Source organism: Vipera ursinii, assembly GCF_947247035.1.
Source record: "Vipera ursinii genome assembly, chromosome: 8".
NCBI lineage: Eukaryota > Metazoa > Chordata > Lepidosauria > Squamata > Viperidae > Vipera > Vipera ursinii.
Genome location: NC_139519.1, coordinates 11,363,144 through 11,389,322, shown reverse-complemented (window position 1 = coordinate 11,389,322; position 26,179 = coordinate 11,363,144). Strand labels below are relative to the sequence as shown.

General features: G+C 41.6%; 1 protein-coding gene across 3 annotated transcripts in view; it reads left to right on the top strand.

The window, feature by feature from the left end:
- The window catches only part of EBF2 (EBF transcription factor 2), a 225,915-nt gene that overhangs the window by 1,587 nt on the left and 198,149 nt on the right, over positions 1-26,179 (top strand). For all 3 annotated transcript variants that reach the window (XM_083368400.1, XM_083368399.1, XM_083368398.1), the window contains exons 2-6: positions 4,835-4,991; positions 6,751-6,814; positions 9,488-9,543; positions 9,931-10,004; positions 20,237-20,305. In XM_083368400.1, coding sequence (XP_083224526.1) covers positions 4,835-4,991; positions 6,751-6,814; positions 9,488-9,543; positions 9,931-10,004; positions 20,237-20,305 — 420 coding nt within the window. The remainder of the gene's footprint in view (positions 1-4,834; positions 4,992-6,750; positions 6,815-9,487; positions 9,544-9,930; positions 10,005-20,236; positions 20,306-26,179) is intronic.

Here is a 26,179-nt window from a genome sequence, read left to right as displayed (position 1 = left end):
TCATGCTTCGTAAAATAAACCAACATTGCCTGGGTTCTCAGATCACGGGCCTTTCAAACGACAACTGGCGGGCTCGACGGAACGTAATGAGTCGAAAGCAAACAAATCACACTTGAGAGTTTCCTGTGTTGTGTGAACTGGGCCGCTGAGACAGAGCTGGCATCTGAAGCATGCACGCCAGGAAACGCCTGCTCTGCACCGCTTTATTCGCCCAGGCCTCCTCTCCATTCAGGCTGGCTTCTCGGCTCTAGGATCGGAAGCAACGCCTGCCGAGTTCAGGGACTTCCTGAATTCGGGGTCTCACTTCGCAGCCAGCGTCCGGCAAAGAGGGTCGGCGCGATCCTTCCCCACGGATTAAAAGTTAGGCGCCCTTTACTCTCTGCGGGACATTCCCATTTAAACGGGCGGCAGGAAGAGAATGAAAGCGGGACTTGCGGAAGAAGTTTGAATTAAGCCCCAAAGTTTGTTGTCATCCGGGCTTGGCGAGGAGGGGCTGGCAACCGACGCGTTACCTCCAAAACTCAGTTGCTCCTGAAACGGGGTGCCTTCTGGCTCCAAGCGACCAGAATTACCGCCGCTGGGAACCAAACGCCGTATAAAGAGCCGAAACAATAACCGCCGGCGGAAACCGACCCCACTGCTTTTATTCCTGTGCCCCAGCACGCTTCGCTTTGACCGCTGCCGTGAACAATAAAAGTCTTACCCCGGAGTAAAAAGCCTTTTGGACTCGGCGGAAAGGGGCTTCAGCCACGTGGCCAAAGGGACTGGTAAACCTTCCTCCCCCCCCCGCCCCTGCGAGCCCTGCAAACCCTACCCTGACCCCCCCCCCTCAGGGGTCACTCTTGCTCAAGGGAGGTTTGAAAGCGGAGCAAGCCGCTTGGCGTTAGATGCAGCGGGTGATTTGCGCGCTGAGAAAGAGCCGGTAAAGTCCCCCCCCCCCGCCTCCTCTCCGAGGCGCAAAAAGTTTCGCTTGGAAGTGAGGGACAGGGTGGCCCGGGATTGATTTGGTCGCTTCTTCAAGGGAGTAGACCTAAGCTCTTTCCTTCCTCTCTTGGGGCGTAAACTTCTCCCTTCGGAGAAGGAAAAAGCAGGGTCGACCTTCGCCCGGGAGAGGAGGGGGGGCGCGGGGGTCTCTCTCGTGCGCGAGGAGCCTCAAAAGGTTCAGGCAGGTCTTCCTTCCTCCCCACCTGGGACCACATAACCGTACAGCAGCAGCCCCCCTAAGTCTCCGGAGGAAAAAAAAGAAAAGATCCCAGATCTCTCGTGGAATCTTTCGGTGAGTGAGCTTCATGCACACAGTTCTTTAAAAAAAAAACGGGATTTATTTATTTACGGTTCTGACTCCACGCCTGCTCGAAGCTGGCTTTTACGCTTATTTGTTTTCTCCTCCAGAAATCAAATCTGTCTCCATTCTCTCTCTGTAGCTGCCAAGAAAGGCGATTTTAGATTAACACCCACCCCCATCAAGGGAATTTGACCGTTCCCCCCCCCATCAGACTTCCCTTACAAATGTTCCTCGTTTAAAAGGGATGCAAAGACTGTCCAAGGACAATTTTAAACCGAATGCTCCCCAAATTAGTCCCTGGCCCTAAACTCGTTAGCTTGGGAAGTTGATCTTCTGGTCCTTCGGAGAGGGGAGCGGAAGTCGCTCTCCCGATCCTAAAATCGTTCTTGCCGGACTCCCCAAGTTTTCGGAGGTGAAATTCGATACGAGTAAAAAGTGCGTTTCGGGTAAGGCTACACTTCCCCAGCCGTTTGTTAAGTTTAAATCAAGATGCAGGCATGGTGAAACAGATCCCATTTAATCGAGACAAGCTTATTCCCAAGCGGTGAGATGGATCTATCCATGCCAATTCAACCCTGGTAACTTTACTGGACTTGTGCTTTGATTGTTGCGTCGTCTATGAATCCTAAAAAAAAACTCGTCAGCTTGACAAGTATACACAAAATGACTTTTAACTCCTTTCAATGTGGCGGGGTTTACTTCTACAGTGAGCGGACTTTTCAAGCCTCACCCCAAGATCTTTTGGTTTCCAGAAGGTCGGTGGAAGCCAGTAAAATTCCCTTCAGAGTATTTAGAGTATGTTCGTAGGATCGGCGCAAAGGAAGATAAGAATTGGCAAGGGGGAAGGCTGTGACCTTGTGCGAAAACCTTGGCACCAGCTTCCTAAAAATCCTCGGGAGTTTCACTCTCGAGTAAACAGAGAGCAGCGCAGTCGGTTGAAGCGCCAATGATTGTACTCCTAGTCCCAAAAGAAGCTGGACTTGGAATAAACACGCTCCAGTGTGATTTCCGGGCCAGTTTGACGCCGGATCGAACGGTTTCCGACTCTTTGTGGGGAAGATGCGCTGATTTCCAAGTGATCCAAGTGAAACTGCCTCAGAGCAAGTGCGTGGGTCGTCTCATTGCCCAGTTCAAATATCTGGAATATTTGAAACCCCGGAGCTTTTCTTTTTTTTAAAAAAATGTGGTTTTTTTGGGGGGTGGGGGAAGGGAGAGAGAGAGCTCGCAGCTCCGGGAAAGTTGTTTTTTTAAAAAAATGAATCGATTATATCTTGTGTTTAGGTGAACAATCCATAAACTTTCCGATCCAGCGCAGCCTCTACTTTCTCTCCTCCTCAATCAATGCGCACTAGGCGTCGGTGACCCTATGGAAAAAAGAGAAGAGAGGTCCCCTTACGCTGTTGATCACCCGTCATTGATCCGAATTAGACTCCTAGGACAGCGCAATCTCTTTGTCCGCCCGGTCCTTTTAGCTTGCTGGTCCGCCCCGCAGCATCAGCCTCAAGAGCTGGGTCAGTCTGGGAAATGCTGCCGCCTCGGGGTTGGGTTCCCCAGACTCTCTTATTCGTGGCTGACTCAAGTACCATTTATTCAAAGTAATCCAGTTTTCTTGCTTGGGAGGAATCCTAAACTATTTCTGTTTAGCTCAGCTAAAACATGCTCCCCCTTGTTTGTGGTTCAGTAGGTTGTGTGAATGCAGGCGGTGTGAGGGTTAACGTCAGTTTCTTCCGAAAGTAGCTTCAACTGATTTTCAGGGGGGTTTATCTCCGTGTAAGCCCAGCAGCGCAAAATACTGTGGTTTTCTCTGAAAATAACAAAAGCTCACCGAAGTTTTTCGGGACAATCTTCCCGGAATTCCAATCTTGCTATTTTAACAATAACTTGAGGAATGGAGCGGATCTAAAACCAGAATTTTATTTAGTGGTGGTGGTGGAGCGGATATGAAGTGTCTTGAAAGACTTGAAGGGACAATAGAAGTTTGTCTCTTCAAGCTGCTTTAACCCGGATTATTGTTTAATAATCGACGGCTGCGTGATCGGAGAAGGAAGAAGCCCTTCCACTCGGTGCGTGGCATCTAACAGGGCTGGAGATGGCAAAATAAAACGGTTATCCGTGTCTACTCACAAGTAAACCCCATTGGTTCTGCCTTGGGCTAGGGTGCCGGTGTATAGAACTGAAAAGTTCGCAATTTCAGTTTCATAACCGCGGGAGGAAAAAACCAACAACCAGGGATAACATTATTTTTGAGAAAACGGGAAATTCAGCAGGTGAACCTCTTGTCCTTCCCCTCCTCCCTCGCCTGTCCCTTTTCTTCTTCTTTTCACGTGCTCTTAAAAGCGACTCGAGGTTTGAGTATGTACCCCCCCCCCCAGCCCCGTCCACGACCGGATGAAGTGGGCGGTGGAGGTGGGCGGAAGACGGGGGAAAAAGTTGGTTAATAACTTTTAATATTCACTGGATGGATTGAGCGGCAAATGAGCCGTCTGAATGTTAGTTTAATCTAGCGGGTGGAGAGTTGATGGCTTGCTGTTGCAGCTTCAAAACCTGGGTCAAAGGATGAGCCCATGGTTTATTTAGGACCCGGGGCGACTTAGAAAGTTAGCCGTCGTCAAAGTGCACGGTGCAGACGCAGTTTCGGTTTGCAGAACGGAAGGAGAAAAAGGCGTTTAAATGGGATGATGATGCCTCGAAAAGGAATAGGCGTAGAATCTCCGCTGCTCCGGCGCGCGCTCTGTGTCCGCGGCCCGGTTCACACGACGGGCTAAATCCTAAGGTGGCTTTTTTTTGACTGTGTGTGTGTGTGTGTGTGTGTATAGTGTAGGAGTGTTGCTTGAACACAGTAGTTCGGTTTCTAAAACGGGGTTTAGGATTCAGCTCATCCGACAACTAGCCATTTGAGTTTTGTTGGATAAATGCTTCCTTAAGGCTTAGCACGTTGTGTGAGCGGAGTGTAATAAAAACGGATTCTCCCCTCCGCAACCTTTTTTTTTCGTTGTTTTTTTTTTCACCCAAGGCCCCAAACATAAAACGACTCGCTTCTTAGAGAAAGCGAAAAACCCAATAGGAACAGGATCCGGCTTTGCGTGCTGTGTGAACTCAGTCGCGGTTTATCCGGGGGGGGGGGGCGGCCTTAAAACCTAAGGCAGCTTAAACAGCGCAACACTTTTTGAAAAAAGACGTCCACGGGCTGTGTTCGCGCCAAGCCAGGGTATGACTTATCAGAGAGCCTTGGCTTGGTTCACAGGATCCGTTAACCCAGGAAAGCTAATTTCCTCGGTCACAAGCTGGTTAAATTCCCGCACCGGCTAATTCCAAACCGAACACATCCAAAGCCGGGATCCGTGGGAAGTTTCCTGCCTCGGGCTTCCCGCTCAGGTAAGTGTGCTTGGAAAGCCGGAATGAGCCTGTTTTGCCCACCCGAGACAGCTGCCCTTGTCCGCGCGTGGGTTTGGGCCGGAGGGCGAGGGAAGGGGCTGACCGCGGGCCGCGCTCGGTCGGTTCTCTGGTTCGGCCGCCTTAACCCCGGCTGCCCTCTCCTTCCTCCCCCAGCGGCGTGGCTTTGTCTCGAGCCCACTTCGAAAAGCAGCCGCCCTCCAACTTGAGGAAATCCAACTTCTTCCACTTCGTCTTGGCTCTCTACGACCGCCAGGGCCAGCCCGTGGAAATCGAGCGGACGGCCTTCGTGGACTTCGTGGAAAACGACAAAGTAAGGAGACCCGCGGGACTCTTGGCCTTTCTTCCCGTGACGAGTGTAACGCGATCAAGTGGCTAGGGAAAAAAAAAAAAGAGAGAGAGAGAGAGAGAGAGAGAGAGAGAGAGAGAGAGAGAGAGAGAGAGAGAGAGTCATTCCCAAAATGACAGCGGCATCCAGGCAGCTGCTTTTAAAAGCAAAGCAAAGCAAAACAAAACAAAAGCAAAACGGATCCTAGGAAGCTGGGCTCCTGAATAATATAATTCTCTTTTTCCTTCTTCCTGGGTTTCTTTTGCAAACAAACAAACAAACAAAAAAAAACGAGCGGGCCCTGTTTGGTCAATTTCAGTCTTGAGTTTAAAAGCTGCCCTTGCCTGATTCCCCAAGCTGGGATGGGATTCTGGGGCGAATCTGGATTTAGCCGAATCCGAATTGAGGAGAGAGAGCAGCAGAGTTTTGATTTCTAACAGAAAAGGAGAACTCACCCCTTTCCCCCCCCCTTGAGCTGCAGGTTGCAACCTGGAAGGCTAGTCAATTTCACCCGCAGTTCAAGGCCGGCCTTGTTGGTTTCACAGCCTAGGTTGCCCCTCCCTACATTTACTCCTCTGGGGGGGGGGGGGAAGAGACAGGTCTTCTCCAAAAGAACAGGCGAGGATTTAGGACTGCAGTCTTGACTCAACTTCTCCTTCTTGTGGGAGAGAGAAGGGCTGTTGCAACTGGTCAGAATTTATATTGTAACTTTCCACTCTGTTCAGGTCCCCCCTTAGTTTTTAAACTGACCTTTATGACTTGATTGGGGTTTGATAGAAAGAATGTCAACTGCCCCGTTTTCAGTTGCTTTTCTTTGCCTCACACCCTTAGATATATATATATATATATTTCTCAAACAGACACTAGAACTGGAAGTATTGTGTCCAGTTCTGTGAAGTTTCAGAAAGAAAAAGAACTAGCCCAACAGGCCGTCTGTCTTTCCTTTCCTGGTTATTTTAGTAGGACCCAAACCACAAAATATCTCCCCTTGAATGGTATTCACATGAAGCTGGCATATGCAGCCCTTGGGGAAAGGCGATTGACAGTTAAATGTAATGCTTGTTGGAAAATCTGCCTCTTGTTCAGGAATTCTCACTCCCGTGAGTCTTAAATTGGGACAATATATTATGTAGGTTGTTTGGGACCAGGGCTCCCGGAGCCTGACAGAACCAACTTTTCAGCAAACTGTTCTTCAGTTTGCATGAGTTAACTACTGCAATTAGTGTTAAAAAGGAATTTCCTTAACAAACCCAGGTGGCATTTTCACTCAGCTTCTGTTGAGTTTAGAGGCTGCAACTTGTAGATCATGTTAACCCTCCAACTTGTGTGTCTGGTATGTCTAGTAGTTTATAACTGTACATGCTATGGGGTTGAGAAAATTGGATTAATTAAATAAACCGTGATTCAGTTTTGCTTACAGTGGGTAAGCATTGACAGAGTTATTGGCATTTACTTCTGAACAGGAAAGATGGTGATGCTGCTACTAATTCTGTGGCTGCAAGGACTGAATGAGTTTATTTCTGGGAAATCTCTAGCTGGGTTCACACATCCCAGTAATCACAAAGATCTGGTTCATGGTGTTGTGTCAGGCTAGCCAGGGTGATTTCTAAGCCGTGGTTTCTAGAAGTGGCAACTCAAGCTAGTTGATTTACTCAATAAGTCATCATTAAGGGTTTTAGTGTGATGTGTGAACCCAGATTCGTCCTGAACTGTTTTTTTTTTCTGTTTCTTCTCCATTTCTCAGGAACAGGGCAACGAGAAAACAAATAATGGAACACACTACAAATTGCAGCTTCTATACAGCAATGGTAAGTCCTTCCCCAGCTTACTCTCAACAAAGGGCCATGAGGGAGTAAGCTAATTACCAGGGTTAGCTTTCCCAAAACCTGGTGCCCTCCAGATGTGAACAAGGTAAAGCCATCTTTAAAGGTAAAGCCAACCCCTGGTGGTGTCATGGACACACACACCTATATACTTCATGGTTAGGTTGTATAATTTTCTTGGCAACAATATGGAAATTCTTTGCTGTTCCCTTTCTCTGGAAATTTCTTTTCCTTTAAAAAAATTTTTTTTTAGTCTACTTTAAGCCTTGGCTTTTTCTGCTTGTCTTTTTGTTGTGTGTGTACCAGAGAAGGGTGCTACGGTAATATACTAAATATCATTGGAATATTTAGTTGAAGGTTCTATCACCTGTAACCAGTGTGGGCATTTTCCCGGGGTATTACACTAGTCCTCAAGGTGTCTTCCCATACATCTTGGAAAACATTAGGTTGGGGAAAGGTTAATGACTTGATACTGCTTCTCTTAGACATGGCAATGTGGAACCCTGTTTTTTGTTGTTGTTTTTTTAACATGGTGGAGTTCGTCTCCTAGTCTCCATCAGATGGTGACAAATGTGAATATATGTGTCGACCTACAACTCTGTATGAATGTCAAATCATTGTGTAATGTGTATGCAGTTTTGATCTCTCCCCAGGGGTTTATGCTATAGTTTTGAACTACTTTTGGAATGTGAGTTTAGGAAAGCTACAAAGGAAGGCTACTTTTGGGTGGGGGAACACTTACCCAGGCATCGAGTGGGTGGGTGGGTGGGCGGCATGCCTACCCCAAACAACTCGCAAGAGTCCATAAACGACTAAACATGCCTGTTTCATCTTGAGTCAGTTTCAGTTTGATGCTACTAGCTAGCATCAGCAACACATTCTACTGTACAGATCCAGACTGCAGTTTCCTTTTTATCATAAGGGATTTTTGCATTTTTTTTGAGAGCATCGCATTTGCTACCTAGTAAAGAACGAGAACGGGTTGCACATTCTTTCATAAAGATATTCCAGGGTTACCACTTTTAAAAGATTTGCAGCCCGTGAGGCTGAGCCGACCTTCAGCCGACCTTTACAACATTGTATTGGAAGCTGTTGTCCTTCCTGACCACACCTGTTATATGCAGAGGGTGGAAAGCAACTGCTTTTCATGTAGAATCCATTCATGGTACATCATTTCTCCCGAACCTTGGTTACAAATTTGGATGACTTTTTATTATTATTTTTTTCTGGATGCTCTCTGTATTTTATATTCTTTGGGTATGTTTGAGAAGCATCACCTGGTCTTGCAACTATCAGAACCTCCAATTCTCTTCTGAAATTGATCGATGGGGGGCGGGGGTGGGAGGTGGGACATGATTAGACTGTAGATTGCACTCTACACCCTATCTCTTTGTATGTGGGAGAGTAACCTAATTCACACATCATACCTAGCTATGCGTATGTCTTGTTTAAGTATGATTTATTAAATTCATTTATTAAATTCATAACACACTGATTCCTCAGTTATGGCTTAGAAAACACAACAGTTGGATTTGTAGAATACATTAAGTGACAAACAAATCACAGTTTGGGTTAGTACAATCTGTGAATGTAAGCAGAGAAAGAATGGATAGTGAATCTATTAGTCATGCTTCAATCTGATAATTTCAGATGTGGGACTAGATGATTTTGTACCAGGAATGGCAAAAGATTAAATCCAGATGTAACACTTGGTCTGGAGCCAATGAAATCAATGAGGCTTAAGTTGGTTGTTAATAACCTAAGCTCCATTGATTGTAATGGGTCTATTTGAAGCGGCACCTAGCCAACTTTGCCGAATCTTAGAAATTAAGTGGACTGTCTCAGTTAATATTGAGATGAGGGACAACTTGGGAATCCTGAAGCTGTTTTCTAGACTGGGAATGAACAAATAAGCAACTTTTGGAAAAGGCAGTGACCATGTTGGTAACTGCTGAGAATGCTTCATGAAGGCAATTGAACTTGATTGAAGGGCAGTTTTAATCTAACTATTCCAAGTGTGACTTAGTTTGGATCCAATGACATGTTAATTTATTAAATCACAGTAAGGCAATCTGCCTATGTTTTGAAGGCCTTCTGATTTAGTCTGTTGAATGACACCCTGGAGATTTGCCCAGTGGTGGGATTCAAATATGTGAACAACCGGTTCTCTGTGTGGATGCTGCTTCCGGAAGTCCATTCTGGGCCTGGGCAACCAAAAATTAGCTACCCGTTCTGCCGAAGTGGTGCGAACCGGCTGAATCCCACCACTGCATTTGCCCCAATGTCCTGCTTAGAAGTCACCATGGAAAATGGGAGAGGGAAGGAAGAAGGAGAGCAGTTTGGGCTGATGAAGAACGTTGGAAAGGAAGGCGTTATTGATATATAGTAACTACTGCTAGTCTTGATTAGGTCTCCTAGAAGTTATAATGATCATCCATGGAATATGGATGGTCCAGGTTGAGGAAGATAGATGTAATGAACCATGAAGGTGTCTGTATATGAATGGTATGTGCATATGCTTTAGCACTATGCACTATGGCGTCTCCTTCTCTAAACAGCTTACCTAGGAAAGAAGGCAGCCTATAGTGGGGAATAAATCCTTTGAAAGAACCCCAAATTTATCCTTCTCTCATCCTTTTTTCTTCCTATTCCCTGTAGGTGTCAGGACTGAACAAGATCTATTTGTCAGACTCATTGATTCAGTCACAAAACAGGTGAGATTTCTTCTCCCATCCTTTAATCTCACCCTATCTGGGTTTCTTATTATTCAGAGAAATAGTCACCATACCTTATCAGGGAGGGCTTGTATCTTCTGTGAAGGCTGCTTCACGGAAGGCTTGGAGACTTCACTTGCAATGTGCAAAACGAAGCTTCTGAATCTGGTGCTTTTTCTTTCTTTCTTTTTAATATCATAATCGGAATTGCAGCTTCCAGGATCCCAGTCTGTAAATGGAGGGGGGGGCGCCGTTAGAGAAGGCTATTCTTGAAGATGTTCAATTCCTCGGCCTGTGTTTTTTTCCCCAGAGTAGTAAATCATAGCAGAGAAAACATTGTCTCATTGGTTTTAAACCGACTCCCCCATATTCTCCACTTCTTTATAGCCTATCGCCTATGAAGGACAAAACAAGAACCCAGAAATGTGCAGAGTTCTACTCACCCATGAAGTTATGTGCAGGTAAGACAATGTTGTCTATGGAGATTTTCAGTCATCCATGGCGTGGTATTCCCAAAGATGCTTTTTTTCAGGAGGCAACTGGACTTTCTTTGTTTGTCTTTGAAGACGTTTCGCTTCTCGTCCAAGAAGCTTCTTCAGCTCTTTCCTTCAAAGAATGGCTTTTTCTTCAAAGACAATCAAGCAAGTCCAGTAGCTCCTGAAAAAGCACCATTGGGACAATGTTGTTCCTTTAGGTTCATCAAGTGGGCAAGTGATACAATCACGCTCTGGTAGCCAAACAGGCCTGGTTGCCGCTGTTGCTGAGATTTTTGAGGTGGAAAGAAATGGGACATATTTGGATGAAACGGTGATGAACAATTTTCACTACTGTGAAGGCTAATTATCCAGTCAAGGAGATGAGAAGGTCACCTCATTATGCGAAATCTGGAAGAATTCTTCATTAACGCTCTACATAAAAAAATTTGAAACATAATGTTTGGGAGGACAGCGGTGGAGTGTTCTTCTCTCTGTTCACTGACTTTTGATGGCCTTTGTTCAACTGTAGCTTTGCCTTATTTGCAGACCAAATCCATTATAGCTTGTTTAAAAAAAATATATGAAACTTGGCTTAGTGTTATGTGTCAACCTAGCCTCTCAATTTCTTGGACAGGAAAGAAAAGGCACACCCATATGGACATTCCTGCTTTTAAAAAAAGAAAAAAAAGAAAAGTCAAGGAATATATCCAGCAAAGTAGGAAAAGAAAAGAAAGGGATGCAACTTCTAGAAGGCTCTGGAGTAGGGCTGCAATGGTAGCAATCCAGCCAGTTTCTCTCTTTTTAAAGCTTTCCCGAGAAAAGGGAAATAATTCCAGAGAAGGGTTGGAACACTAGATAATATTAAGCCAGATGCTCTTAAGACCTGGGAGTGTTCACCCAACTCTTGGCTAGAGGTTCTGCTCTGCTAAGGACCTGGGATTTTTCTTTATTTTCCTGGAGTTTAATCCAGCAATTTAACTTTCCTAACTCCGGCTTCTGAATCAATCTATACCTCTTTGCATTCAAGCCTAAAATCACATGAAGGCTGCAGGTCTATCCTCACAACTCTGGTTTTAGGACCAAAAATCACTGAGTGTTGTCCTTTGTCACTGCTGCCCCACTTTAACAAAGAATGAGTATGCTTGCATTTAACACACCAAGGGTGCAGTTATATCATATGCATGTCTACTCAGAAGGAAATTCTGCTGGGGTCAATGCAGTCATATTCAGGTAAGTGATACAGACTGAAAGAAACCAACAAATAAATAAATACTGGGGAGGTTTAGCTATAACTACATTTTACTTTTTTCTCTCTTCTTGTTAGCATGGCACACGAACTATGATAGACGGGTAGTTCTCGACTTACGTCAGTCCACTTAGTGGCCATTCAAAGTTACAACAGCATTGAAAAATGCGTTTTAGGATGATTTTTCACAGTTGCAATCCCACGATTCTGTGATCAAAGCTCAGATGCTTGGCCACTGGCTCATATTGATGACCGGTGCTGTGTCCCAAGATCATGTGATCCCCTTTTGTGACCTTCTCATAAGCAAAGTCAATGGGGAAGGCAGATTCACTTAACAACTGTGGCAAGAAAGGTCATAAAGGTTAAACTCATTTAACAAATGTCTCACTTAACGACATAAACTTTGGGCCCCATTTTGGTCGTCGTTTAAGGACTGCCTATACAATGAATCTGTTAGATGATACGGTTCTAAATGGTTCCCTGCAGAAATATCTCCTCCTCCTCCTCCTCCTCCTCCTCCTCCTCTTGATGTAAAATGCTTCTCACTTCTCCCCCAGAGAAGATGTTAGTGAATTACTATTGAGTATCATGTTTTTGCTTCCATTTTAGTGACAGCATGGTTAAGTAGGATGCAAGAATGTTCTTTTTCTTAGACACTAACTCATCTAGTAGTCACCAATCTCCCTGGCTGTTCTCACTTCCCTGTGATGCCATTGGGCACTGCTGGATCAGGAAGTCAGGACAGTTAAGGAGGTTGGAAAATGACGGAAAGTAGTAACAGGAATTATTGTCAGGATATGGCAATGTATTCTGCCTTCTTTCAGGGTGTTTTAGAGTATAACTGGAAACATTCATATTAATGGGATAACACCTTCAGAATTAAATTATTTTAAAACCATACAAATTGAGGGTTAGCATCTTTTCTTGCACAGAGCATGCATTTCGAAGGTTCCGGAATATATACACGATGTTATTTAAAGGGATTCTTCCATCCTTTTAGAAGGACTTCCTTGGTAGAAATAGAAATATTTGCCTTGGTAAAGGTGCAAATGCAGTGAATTAAGTGACAGCATTAAGAAAATTTACTCAGAAATTAATCTCACTGGTTGAGTTTACAGAACATGGCGACTGTATTCTCCTTTTCTGAATTCACAGAATATATTGAATGCAGAACTTTGCAAACAGGATTATTCAGACATTGCGTTAAACCATAACGCAGCTGATTTGGTTTGGATTATCTCAGTTGATGAGCTTAAGAGTTTCTATTTCATAAACTACTAGGGAATATGGTATAGCAAAGCCCAACAAATTGAAAGTTAAGTAACATGGCTAACCCATGCTTAGCACAATGAACCCACACACTTTTTCCAAGAACAAATTCAGGCAACCCAGGCTCGTATCCATTTTCCCAAAACCACATCACAGTCAAAACTTCACCCAGTTCATGATGTGCTACCCTTTCCAACTTCTACTTAACAAAAAAAAGGAAGTTATTTAAAAAAACATTTTTTCCAAGTCAGTTAAGGACCTCGTGACCCACAATACCTCTAAACTGGTAATCTTGGAAGTGTGTGATTCAGCGTTGTGCAAACCCATTTTGTGCAATTAGATCTGCACGATTGGCCACCCAGAATCGCTCAACAGTGAACTGGGCAGCATAAAAATTAAACGAATAAACAAATAACTATTAGGATCTGTTTCAGTCTGGCTTTAAGCTTAGTTAAAGGACAAAGACAGTTTTAAGTCCCTCTACAGCAGGGTCTGCAACCTTGACAAGTTGAAGGTTGGCTGAAGAATTCTGGGAGCTGAAGTCCACAAGTCTTAAACTTGTCAAGGTTGCAGACCCCCTGCTCTACAGGATAGGGAGGATATTTTCCTTTTGTTTCTGCTGGAATCTCAGTGGCTTTTGAGCTGTCTAGTTGGAATGGAACTTGGAGAATTAAAAGATGCTTTTTCTTATGGCTGTTGTTTTTTTGGGGGGGTATGATTTCATAAGATGTTAGCAGGGGAATCATTTATGGCTATGCTATCTTGAAAGTTCCAGATGTCCCCTGGTTTTTAAAACATATACAAAAGCATTGAGAGACATTGTTAGAAACTGGGGATTTGATGCCCCAAATACTGCTGATTCTATCCAGCTTACTCCTTTTTGGCTAAATCCAAGGAAACAACAACATTTCCAAATCAGTGTCTGATATTAGAAATGGACTAGCTGAGGACAAACAAATGGAAATTTAATACAGACAAAACTGTGGTGCCTTTTGTGAATCAAAAGTTTGCTGAGAGAATAGGGAATTCGAGCTGCAGTGGATGGTATGATGTTTTCTTTGAAGACTAAAAGTTTGCAGTTGGCTGTTCTGGGGATTTTGTTCTGAATCTGATGGGCGAAAACGTATTTGCAGTTAAAGCTAGTTGCATCCTTTCCTGGACTTGTCAAATAAGATCACAGTAACACGTATGCCTTAACTCTCCTATTTGCTAGAATTTTTCTTATTGATTTGTTTTTGTGTCTGTGGCACAATTAGACCTTTAAAGCTGCATAACGGTTGCTCTCATTTTATCTGTGTTTTGTTGTCAGTCTCCTGAGGCACTATGGTTACTCAAAAGGAGAACTACAAGTTTAATAATTGACTATTAAGAATAAAGAAATTCTGGTTAGCTAGAAGCAGAGAGAACGAGGTGTTGGCCTTAGCTGTCTACAATCTAAACTTCAACCGATGTGAAAGACATCGGTTGGGGGAAATTGGGGGAAATTGTTTCTTACCTAATTTGGGGGAAATTGTTTCTTACCTCAATCTACTCATACGTAATTTCAATAAAATTAATTCTCAGGTGAAGAATGCTTAAATTATCTATTTTAAATCAGTGTAAAGATCTCAGAAGAAGATGGGTGAAAGTGTACAAAACAGATGCAAGTGAAAAGATCAGTTCTCCTTTGAAATGAACTCACCTTCTGGTGATTTCAGGGATATAGTTCAGTAAGTTTCTATGTACCAATAAAGGAGAATATTTGTAAAGATTGAAATGAAGGGTCCTTGGTGCTGAGCTTGGTTGTTTTCTTGCAGACATTTCATTACCAAAGTAGGTAACATCATCAGTGCTTGTGATGATGTTACCTAGCCTGTCGTCTGCAAGAAAACAATTAAGTTCAGAGAACACCAAGGACCCCAGGCTTCTATATAGCAGAAACAAAGTATAGTATGGTATCCAATCGCCCCCTCTCAGAATATTATTTTTCAGCTTCCCAGTATAACTTACAACCTTGAGATTTCTCCCATCCAAGTAGTAATCAAGTCCAAACTGTCTTGGTTATCCATATCAGTATTTAATTGCTGCTATGTAAGGTAAAGGTAAAGGATCCCCCGCACGTGCATGCTCTAGGGGCCAGTGATCATCTCCGTTTCAAAGCCGAAGAGCCAGTGCTTGTCTGAGGACCTCTCCGTGGTCATGTGGCCGGCATGACTAGACGCCAGAGGCGCACGGAACGCTGTTACCTTCCCACCGTAGTGGTCCCTATTTTTCTACTTGCATTTTTACGTGCTTTCGAACTGCTAGGTTGGTAGAAGCTGGGACAAGTAACAGGCTCTCACTTTGTTATGCGGCACTCGGGATTTGACCCGCCAAACTGCCGACCTTCAGATCGACAAGCTCAGCGTCCTAACCCACTGAGCCACCGCATCCCTGCTGCTATGTAACCAGGTACCAAATCCCACTGGAAGGTTAAACCCATCTTTAAATCATTCCCTCTGAGTAATTTAGTACTTTGCTTTTTAAGAAGTAGCAAACAAAAGAAAGTTTGTTAAGACTTTGCTAGACTTAAACAAGCCTATTTTGTTTTAAACGCCCCTCCAAAACTAAAAAAAAAAAAGGGGGGAGAGGGGGGAAACAGAAAAAATGGCCAAAAAAAGAGAGGCATAACTATTTTGATGTTTTCCTATCTGGAAACTAAATAAAATAACATGCGGCTGTTGGCTGGAAAAATTAGTTCCTTTATGCAGTGGTAAATATGATACTTCATGGTTTCAAGATTTAGCTCTATGAAATTAGCAATTAGTTTGTGCCTCCTTTAGACATAGTATTCATATTTTTTATTTTACTTGTTGACTTCTTGAGAACTTGGCCCAGTTTTAGAAACAGAGATGCTTTCCCCAAGGAACACTACAACATAAGCATAATTTTATAGGATGATTAGAAAACAAGCAGGGAAGAAAATTTGGAATGCATCATTATTCTTCGAATAATACCAAATGGAGGCTGGCATTTTTCCTTCACAGATTTATGATTATGTGATAGGCTGTACATATGCTATCGCCTCTGTCTGTTTTGGTCTTATACTTGTCCACATAAACCTGTGTTTAAAGCTAGCTACTATAAGAGCTTAACTTTATAATTATAAAAATATTTTTTGTTAGCTGGAAGGCACCTGATTTATAAATCAGCTAAGAAAGCATGATGGTTTTCTCATATTCTTTTTGTGAGACAGAACAAACTTGGTAGAATCAGCAAGACAACATGATTTGAAACATCGATCACTTTATTTGGATAGTATTCATAATCGTTAATTTGTTCTTTTTTTACATTATTGCATATTTTAGCTTTGTACTCAAGTCTAAAAATGTTGAAAGTTGAATTAATCTTGACATTATTTTTTTAGCACCACAAACTGATTTTTCTATGGGCGGATTTCAGTGGTGCATCAATTTTTAAAGTTGATAATTTAGTCTGAATTAATAACAGTGTATCAAAATTTAATGTACCACCCTTACTGCTAAACGTGGATGCTCATTGCCTTTGAATGAGAGATTGTTCTTATCAACCTTCCTTGGAAAATAAACATCTTTTTGATTTGACATATAGTAGGCTGTGACTGTTCTGCTTGGATGCACACAAGTGTATCCAGAATCCGTACATCTTTCTCCGGGTGACAGATGCAAGCCTAGCAAGAATGTTGTCTAAATATTTATGCAGATGCAGTGATGTGTCACTGGTAGAAAAAGGAAAATCTCTGTTTCACAATCATTAGCGTTCCCGTTGAGCATTTTTGGGGCGGAGCTGAGCTGTTTGTGTTATTGATGACTGCCTCTAAGTCAGTTCACGCTCTCCGATGTTCCACTGACTCTAGTGAAACTCCCATCTGAACAAAACTAGGTAGCATGGAGACACGTAGGTGCGTCAGGCCGCGATGCTTTCTTCACGGAGCAGAATATCTGTGCAAACACTTGGGTTGGTTGTCAGATGGATATAAATAACAATAAGGCATCTCTCCTGGAATAATCCTTTCCCCTTTTAATGCCAAGCATTTGCAAACGGTGGTGCTTCTTCTTCGTTCAGCTGTTGCCAGAAGCCTCTCTGCCCTTGATGCTTGGAGGCGGCGCGGGGGTGAGTGGGTGGGGGTGAAGGCAAAGGTATTATAATGTGAACAGAAGTAGTCTCGGGGCCTACAGCTGGCTAATAACAGAGTTGCATTGAGCGCAAGTGAGACCCACAGCTGTGACTTTCGCCACAAGGCTCAGACTAGACAGCAGCAGACAGGATCGGCCGAGCCAGTCAGCCAGCGAGCTTTAGGTCTTTATTGGCCAGATGGTGTGAATTTAGACACCTTTGTTATGCAATGCCAGGGAGGAGTTGAGGAGAAGAAAACAAAACAAAGGCCACCATGCTGGGGGCTTATTTCGGTTTGAAATTAGAGACAGATTTTTTTTTTTAGTTGAAAGCTGAATTTTAAAACCTTTTTTTCGGAAGGGGAAGAGAAAAGATGTAAAACTTTCTTTGAGCCACGGGGGATTTCTGGGACATCCTGGTCCTTCACATTATACTTTGTGCAGTCCTGGGCGTGTGTATAATAGCCTGCTGTTAAAATACAATATTACACCATCGCCTCCAAACTCAGGAATTTATTATGTTTGTTTTAATAAAGCAAAGGCTGACATGAAGTTCATAATCCAGATAAAGACCGATCCAGTGAAGGGGTCTGTTAAATTGTCATCTGGAATCTGGGTTGTCTTCTCCATGCCTGCAACTTGCAGTAGCAAAAGCTTAGAAATCAAGGAAGCGAGCCTGCTTTGTGTTGGCTGGATCCATATATTCACAAATGTATGGATTTGTATCAACCATGGTTTACTAAGCCAGAACAGACTAGAATTATGTAATACTTAGCCACAACTTATGTTTTCCAAAGAACAGATCACCCCTTAGAGGTAGCAGTAGTTTGCTTAGCCATGTCCCATAATGGGCCAGCCAACACAGCACAATAAACCTAAGATAAGCAAACTATTATTATGCCTTAGCTCAATGCGTGAAGCTTAGAAAGCTGTATGAATTCATGCTAATTCACTGCTAAGAGTAGCTGGCTAAGAGTCTATAGAATTTCACGATGGGTTTTTCTCAATCTTTCTTGCATTGCCAGGATTGAAGCCTGGCATGCAAAGCATAGTTTACATCCATGTAAGAGGAGACATCATGTACATCACAAAGCCCAGACACAGATCATATGAGGCTCACAACTGTATGAGAAGATGGGCAGTCAAAACAGGAAATGAATGAATGAATTAATCCATAAATTAAAAAGTTGCTCTCCATGCAAGATGGCCAAGCTACGCCAATGCAAGGCTTGAACTGGGCAAGGATTAAGACAAAAACTAATATGAGCCTCATCTATACTCTTTCCTGATCCCTGACAGAATAAAAGTTTTACTGAATAAACCCAACCCATGGAAACACAAATTTATTTATTTATCTATCTATCTGTTTATCTATTTATCACATTTTTTGACTGGCCACCTTCCTCACAGAGTTGTGAGCCTCATGTGATCTGTGCCCGGGGTTCGTGGTACATGATGTCTCCTCATATAGGGACATAAACTATGCTTTGCATTCTAATGATTCAATCCTTGGCAATGCAGGGTTTGTGTATCCAGCCATTGTGATTTTGTAAGCCATGGTTTGTAACTTACTTTGCCCTATTCAAGTTGGCTTTTGTAATCTAGAGCCATAAGAAAGTGGAACAGAGTTAAGCTGACCATCACTCATTATGTCCAAGCAGAAGGTTGAACTGTCCCATAGGCCATCTGGTGAACATTGTTCCCATTATAATATTGAATACTGTAAATTATAGTAATTATTTATACATGCACATATTTAATGATAGCTGGTATCCCCAACCATTTCTGATTGTTAGACCCCATTTGGAATATGGCAAACCTGTTTTAAATCTTCCAACAAAGAGTTTGCTTGTCAGCACTATCAGCTTCGTGATAGACCAGACCAGGAAATCAGAGTTATGATTGTTAATACCACTTTTATTGACAGGTTACAGAAATTTACAAGTCTGAATGTGCTTCCCCCCACCTATATCTTTATGATAACCAAGAAAGGTCCAAAACAATAGTCAGAGTAAAAAATCTGAGTCTGGGGCAGAAATGTAATTTAAATTACATTTCTGCCCCAGACTCAGATTTTTTTCTCCAACTATTGTTTTGTTGTGGCTTTTCCTTCTGTTCCTTGAGGTTATTCCTATTGCCAGTTACATTTCTGGAAGGATTGCCCATTCATAAAACATCTGATATGAGAGTTACAACAAATCACATGCCCTCAATTTCCCAAAATGCCACCTCTTTGGCAATGCTCCTCTCAAGGGGCTGTTCCCCCCCATCCTGTTTCTGGTCACGTAAATTAATGAGTTGCAATGACTACCCTTTAAACTTTTAAGAAGGTTTAGTGGGGATACTAAGGATTCAGTGGCATTTTTTTTAAGAAAAGAAAAATTAAAAATTCAGCTGTGGTAGGAGTTGGCATGCACTAAGAGGCATCTGTATTCCCAGACTTAGAGGTTGCATTCACTCATACCTTATGTTGGGTAGCTTTAACTTTTCTTTAAGCCTCACTATATCACATGAACCCAATTAGTGTGGTTAATTCATAATTTACTGTATGGTTCAAACTCAGAATTTAGTAGCACATGGACATGTAAACGCTTGGAATTTATTCAGCTATTTAATGCCTACTTTCTTGGGGTTTGTGTGCAAATGCCTAGGTTAAATTCTACTTCTTTAGCAATATTATATCAGCTCGCTCAAGACTCTGCTGTTCTTTAGCACCACCACTGTGCATAGCTAGAAAGCAGAATTGAAGCTGCTCTTTAGCAGAAGCCTAGTAGCTACGACATTCGCCAATTATTGGGGTGGTGTACTTTTATCAGTAAAAAAAAAATCCTATTAGCATGAACCACCCAATGCCCTTAAACAGTGGTGGGATTCAAATACCTGAACCTCCGGTTCTCTGCGTGGATGGAGGCCTGGGCTTCCGAGGGCTAGAATGGACTTCCGGAAATGACACCCATGCACTTCCTGTGGGCTGTTTTAGGCCTCCCACACCTACAACAGACTTCCAGAAGCAACATGGGTTCAGCCGGTTCTCTGAACTCATCAAAATTTAGCTACCGGTTCTACCGAACCGTTGCGAACCGGCTGAATCCCACCACTGCCCTTAAATTCAGGTAAGTGAGCATAAAACCTGAAAACAATTACAGGTAAGTTAGTCCTTGACTTACAGCAGTCCCTTTAGTGGCTGTTCGAAGTTACAACAGCACTGAAAAAAGATAACGTATGACCATTTTTCACACCTATGACCATTGCAGCGTCCCCATGGTGGTCAAAATACAGATGCTCGGCAACTGGTTCATATTTATGATGGTTGCAGTGTCCTGGGATCACGGGATCACTTTTTCTGATCACCTGACAAGCAAAGTCAATGGGGAAGCCAGATTCACTTCACAACCGGGTTACTAAAGTAACCACTGCAGTGATTCACCTAACTATTGTGGCAAGAAAGGTCGTAAAATGGGGCAAAATTCACTTAACAACTGTTTCACTTAGCGTCAGAAATTGGGGGGCTCAATTGAGGTCATGTGTATGTAGCACTGTATGTTACACTTAACTGAATTCTTTTCCTTTTACGCTCATTTCCTTCTCAGTCGTTGCTGTGAAAAGAAGAGCTGTGGAAACCGTAACGAGACTCCCTCGGATCCCGTGATCATTGATAGGTAGGATACATAATTTCTATCCTTTTTGTTTTTAAAGAAAGCCATTGAGAAGTCCAGCTTGTTCTATTCCTTGCAGCTGGATAAGTGGAACCATCTTGTTATTGTATGTAAAATATTGTTAATGATAGTGCAATGCCGTACATTTGCAAAATGTTCTCAAAATAGCTGGACTTTCTTTACAGGAATGTCTCCGTATTATTGCTGAGGTTGCTATTGATCTTGTTGTTATATAAGATTCCCCGGTTGCCTGTTTAAGCTTGCCAAAATGTTTCTTTCAAAAGGATAATTTCAAAAGTATCACAAATGTTCTCTATTAAATGAAAGGTGACATCCAGAGAAAATTGTCTAACGGAGTAGTCCTGCTGTTTCGTACGTGATCTACTATTGAAGAATGAAGTTGCAGACATGTTCTTGTGAAAAACTTGTTAGCCAAGTTTGAAATCCTCACTTCTTAGGCCTATAATAGATTTTTTTGCAGAAACTGTTGCATATTCACATTTGTTGTTACTCAAAACCAGAGTAACTTTTTTGTACCGGGAAAAATGATTTGTGTGATACTAGGATAGAAACAGAGAATGCTTTTCACGTTTTGCTCTTATTTGAGGCATGGTAGGTAAGACAAATCTAAAATTATTGAAGCCCCGATTTGTGTGTGTAACTGTGCTTGAGGGATGTAGAAGAACTCTACTCTGTAGGTTTAAGAATGAAACAGTGTGATCCATCAACTCTTACAGCACAGGCAGAGTAAATGCATGTGAACCGTTGGTGTCTGTAATTCTCTTTTCAAAAGCTTTGTAGAAAATGGTGTATACTTGGAAGAGATGTCTAGAAACAAATCTTCTATAAATGATTTGGAGAAAGTTCCCTGTGAAATTTCATCCATGATTAAAAGCAGCATACAAAGGAAAACAACTCCCCGTATTTTTGTATAAACCATGCATTTGTTTTATCATCAGCTGGAGAACTGATGATAACTGAAATTTGATTTCTTTCTGTTTTTTCATGTGTTCATTTGTGAGCTTCCTTCCTTCTATTTTCATACTTGTTTGAAACCCGCCCCCCCAAAAAAGTTTGCACATATCTTAGTGCATATTTTATCTAGCATAAGCATTTTTGTATTTGCGGTTCTGTTTACCATTCACAGTTTTTCAAATAATTGCCCAATATATTCCATTTGTAGACTTGTTCATGAATATGAACTTGGCTTGTCTGAAATATTCATTGTCATAATACTGTGGGAGAAATTTAGATTGCCTAAGATTGTCAAATTGCATGATGTTAAACTACAAGTCCACTTCAGCTCACAGTTTGGGCCAGATGTGTTAGAATCACATACAACTCCTGGATTATGAGTCTTGGAAGGTGCTTTAGATAACCCTAAGCTTATTTATTTATTCATCAAATTTATATGTCCACCCATCTTATGAAAAAGTAGTTCTGGGTGGCCTACAATAAGGCTATAAAATAGTTCATCTATTAAAAATAGTTTTTTAAAAAAATAAAAGGTTAAGAGAAGACAGTAAATTTTAACAATTCTCATTATTTTATAAATGATGAAAGATGATCGCTATGATGGGGAAAAAGCAATCAAGACTTGCCTGCTAATTACCAGCTTATCAACTTCTTATGCATAATAAGTCAGCTTTATGCCAAGCACTTACATAGTACATGGACAATTCACGGTATATTCGGCAAATTGGCAGGGAGGTTTTAGAGTTGGATATCCTGCCTTAGATCACATCTGTATACTTCAACATCAGACCACAATATTTATGTGAGCCTGTGTTATGTGCCACATTCATCACTTTCAGGCTTAGACTTGATTTCATTTCCAGAACGAAGTCATGGGTAAATTCATGCAGGCTACAAAAAGACAAGATAGCTACTCCTGTTAATGTTCAAACACTGTGAGAGCTCCAGAATAAAAACTTTGTTGTAGCACGGAAAGCCACTAAGTTAAAGAAATTTCAAATTAAAAAGAGTAAGACAGGAATGCATTTAGCCTCCCACATTTTTCCCATTTGCACATAACCCCTCTTGTGGCCAAAACAAGTAATTTTGAGCATCACCCCTCCCCCCACTCTAAAGTAGCTAATAAGCACATTGTAATCTTATTGCATACAGATGATGTAGTGCAGGGGTCTTCAAACTTGGCCCTTTTATGCTGGCTGAGGAATTCTGGGAGTTGAAGTCCACAAGTCATAAAAGGGCCAAGTTTGAAGACCCCTGATGTAGTTCTTCAATCACAAGCAGCAGCTGGAGTATCCTAGCCACTTTTTTCCTTAAGAAAGCAGTTGAGATTACATTAAAATGAAGTTCTTAATAAAGATCTTAGCAAAGTGACCTAAAATACATGCCCAAAGGTCGGGCAATACAACAAAACGTGAGTTTTTCTGGGTGCCTTCAAGTACAAAGCAACCATAACTAGGTTCATGTTGTTAATTGGCTCCAGGAGATGCAACGAGCATTAAAAAGGATGAGTCCCAAACAAACCATGTGATTTACCACGTGACCCTTTGTTTCGGCTGGGAAGAACTTTCTGTCTGTCCCTTTTTCTATGTCAGCAACCTTCCCAGCATGGCCGACTTCCTGTCTGCACTCTGTGGTTGTCCCACTCCTGGTGCAGCAACCTTCCCAGCATGGCCAACTTCCTGTCCATTCTCTGCAGCTGTCCCCTTCTTCCTAGCACAATGGGTTGAGTACTAAACAAACACCAAGTAGTGGGACAACATTTCTGCATCAAAATATGTCAAGTTTTGAAGCAGTCAAGTATTGAGATACCACTGTAATTCAAAATTCTATTCTATTCTATTCTATTCTATTCTATTCTATTCTATTCTATTCTATTCTATTCTATTCTATTCTATTCTATTCTATTCTATTCTATTCTCATAACATTGCGGCAGAATAATCTTTCCACTTCATCAGAGGCACACACAGTGTTCCAGCAATGCTAAAGCCACATCTGACTAAGGCATGTATATCACTTCTGAGCATGGGCTATAACCAAGTCCTTACAGGAAGTCCTCGATTTATGACCTCAGCTGGATCCAGAATTTCTAAGCAAGACAGTTGTTGTGTGAGTGATGCCTGATTTTATGAGCAAATGTCAAGCAAATCACTGTCATTGTTAAACGAATCATGCAGTTGTTAAACGAATCCCCCACTGATTTTGCTTGTCGGATGTCAGCTGGGAAGGTAAAAAATGGTAGTCAGATAATTCCGGGATGCTGTAATCATTGTAAATGCCTGCTGGTTGCCAAGTGGTCAAATTCTGACCACATGACTGTGGAGATGCTGTAACAGTTGTAAATGTAAGTCACTTTTTTCGTCGCTGTTGTAACTTCTAATGGTCCCTAAATGAATATTGCAAGGCGAGGATTACCCGTTAATGCATACAAGCAGGATGATACTTGTCTAGATACTTGGAAGTCTAATTGGGTCCATCTACCTTACCCCAGATTGTGTTCCTGAATAGTGATGCCCCTTATTTTATGCTGCAAGACACTTCAAGCAAACAGCTCTCCCTGAATTCCAAGGAGCCCTAACATTAGCACTTTGCAATATCCTCCTAACAGCTGTTCTCAAGGGCAAATATTAAAAAATCCTTTGCCAGCTAAGATTGTGCCCTTGTGAAGAAAGAACCATTCAACTGCTAGTTCATTGCTGTGATATTTGTTTTTTTTCCTATAAGGACATAAGTGTCCACTTCATGACTTCCTATCTGGCGAGACACTCGGAGAATTCAGATGTATTTTATGTGCACTTCCTGTGATGAGACTAGTATAATTCTGTTTCCTTGAATGTGGCTATGTTCTGTTAAAGCTGGACATCTTTTTAATGCCTCAATGACCTAGTTATAATTTTATATTTGCATTTTATTTTATTTGATATAGCAACTAGTTATTTTATTTTATTTTGGATCTTGTAGAATTCTAGTCAGTGATTGTAATAACACCTGCTACTATTTCCAGTTATTTCTAAGAATTTAGGAATTCAGTACTGATTTGGAATATTTTGTATTAGAGAATCAATGGAAAGACACTTTAAATTATTAACTGTATTTCTTATGATCTTCAAAGGAGTTTGACTGAACAAAAACCATTTCATATCTACAAAATGCACTAGAGAATATTTTTAAAAGGCGGTTTATCAAAGTTATTATGTTGGCAATGTAAACTAGATTAGGGATCTCACCCATGTAATATTGGCTTGTTCTATTAAGTGCTCCAGGTTGGATGGAAGTCCATATGTTTGTTACTTTGTTTTTTACAATTTAAAGGATATTGATATACTTGTGAATCTGGAATTTTTCACTATACAGAGAGACCTATGGATTTTTTAAAGCATGCAAGATAGCATAAAAATGATGGAAAATTGTAGCTCTGGATCACAGATGAAAGTTTGCCTTCTGGTTTTGGCTAATGTAAAGATGATAATGAATATTGTATAGTGTGGTCAAGGTTTAATGAACTGCTTACGCATTAGGTTGAAATATATTTCTGGTGTGTTTTTTTTAGTTGCTTTAATTTTGCTTTTTTGTTTTTTTCTTCTTCCCCCCCCATTAACTAAGAAAAGGAAATAAACTTACTCTTTGAAGAAAGAAAGGAATGGTAGGAAAGCTGAATGATAACTAAATTTCAATTTGTATTAAATGCTGGCAGGAGAATTCTGAGAAACATTCTTAAAGATGTCATCACAACCTTCAACCATATCCAACTTTCAGATATGCTCAGAAACACCAAATGAAATTTGAAGTAGAAAAACAGAAGCCTCTTTTTCAGGGGGAGCACAGATTTTCTAGACAGATTTAGATGACCCTTATGTTTTCAAATGTGTTATGTCAGTTTTAAGTGACTAATATATGGTAGTATATTCCACTAGAAATTATTTTTTTAGCCAACACTAGAGATGATGATGATGATAATGATTATCATCATCATCATCATTAAACAACAACAAAACAACACCACCATCACCACCACCACAACAGCAACAGCAACAGCAACAGCAACAACAACAACAACAACAACAACAACAACAACAATAATAATAATAATAATAATAATAATAATAATAATAATAATAATAATAATAATAATAATAAAAGTTGGAAGGTACCTTGGAGGTCATCTAGTCCAATCCCCTGCTCAGGCAGGAATCCCTACACCATTTCAGATAAATGGCTGTCCAATCTCCTTATGTAGAATAAAGCCTATCTCTCCTGCTTCTTCTAACTGGTTCCACCCTTCTCCAATTCTGGCATTTGATGAAGCCCACCTAGTAAGGATCATCCAGTACTGTGAATTAGTCAGCATTGCTTGAGGTTGACAGGTTCCTCTTCTATTTTCCCAGTTTTATAAAAGTTGCCAGAGAGAGGATCAGTAAGAATATCTGGTGGGAATGCTCAGATTCATCTTCTCCGCTTGAACACCATCCAGAAATTGCTCCACAGCACAAAATGTGTCTGTAGCATCCGTCAATTCCAGGGATGCAGTTGCAGCCTTTCCATTCATCTCTCTATCACCAAATGTTTCTTCTCAGAAATCAAGGCCAACACAGTTATAATTCTGGTATTATATATATATATTTTGCATTAGAAGCAATGGACAACATTTCCAGATGGTTTGTAACATAACCTTATGCCTTTTCAAAAAGAAGTCATTTCAGTGGGATTTATTCCCACTGAAGAAGATGAGACTTTCATTAGCCCTGTGGCACTGAAATAAGTTATCCAAAGTAAGTCCTAGCAACCTTCTTATCCTTTGATCTTCACCATTCAAAAAAGGGACCCCTGTACTTCTGTTCTGTATATTTATAAGCTACTCATAACATAGACATGTTGGTGGGTTCTGAAATGGTGATTGCCTTCCT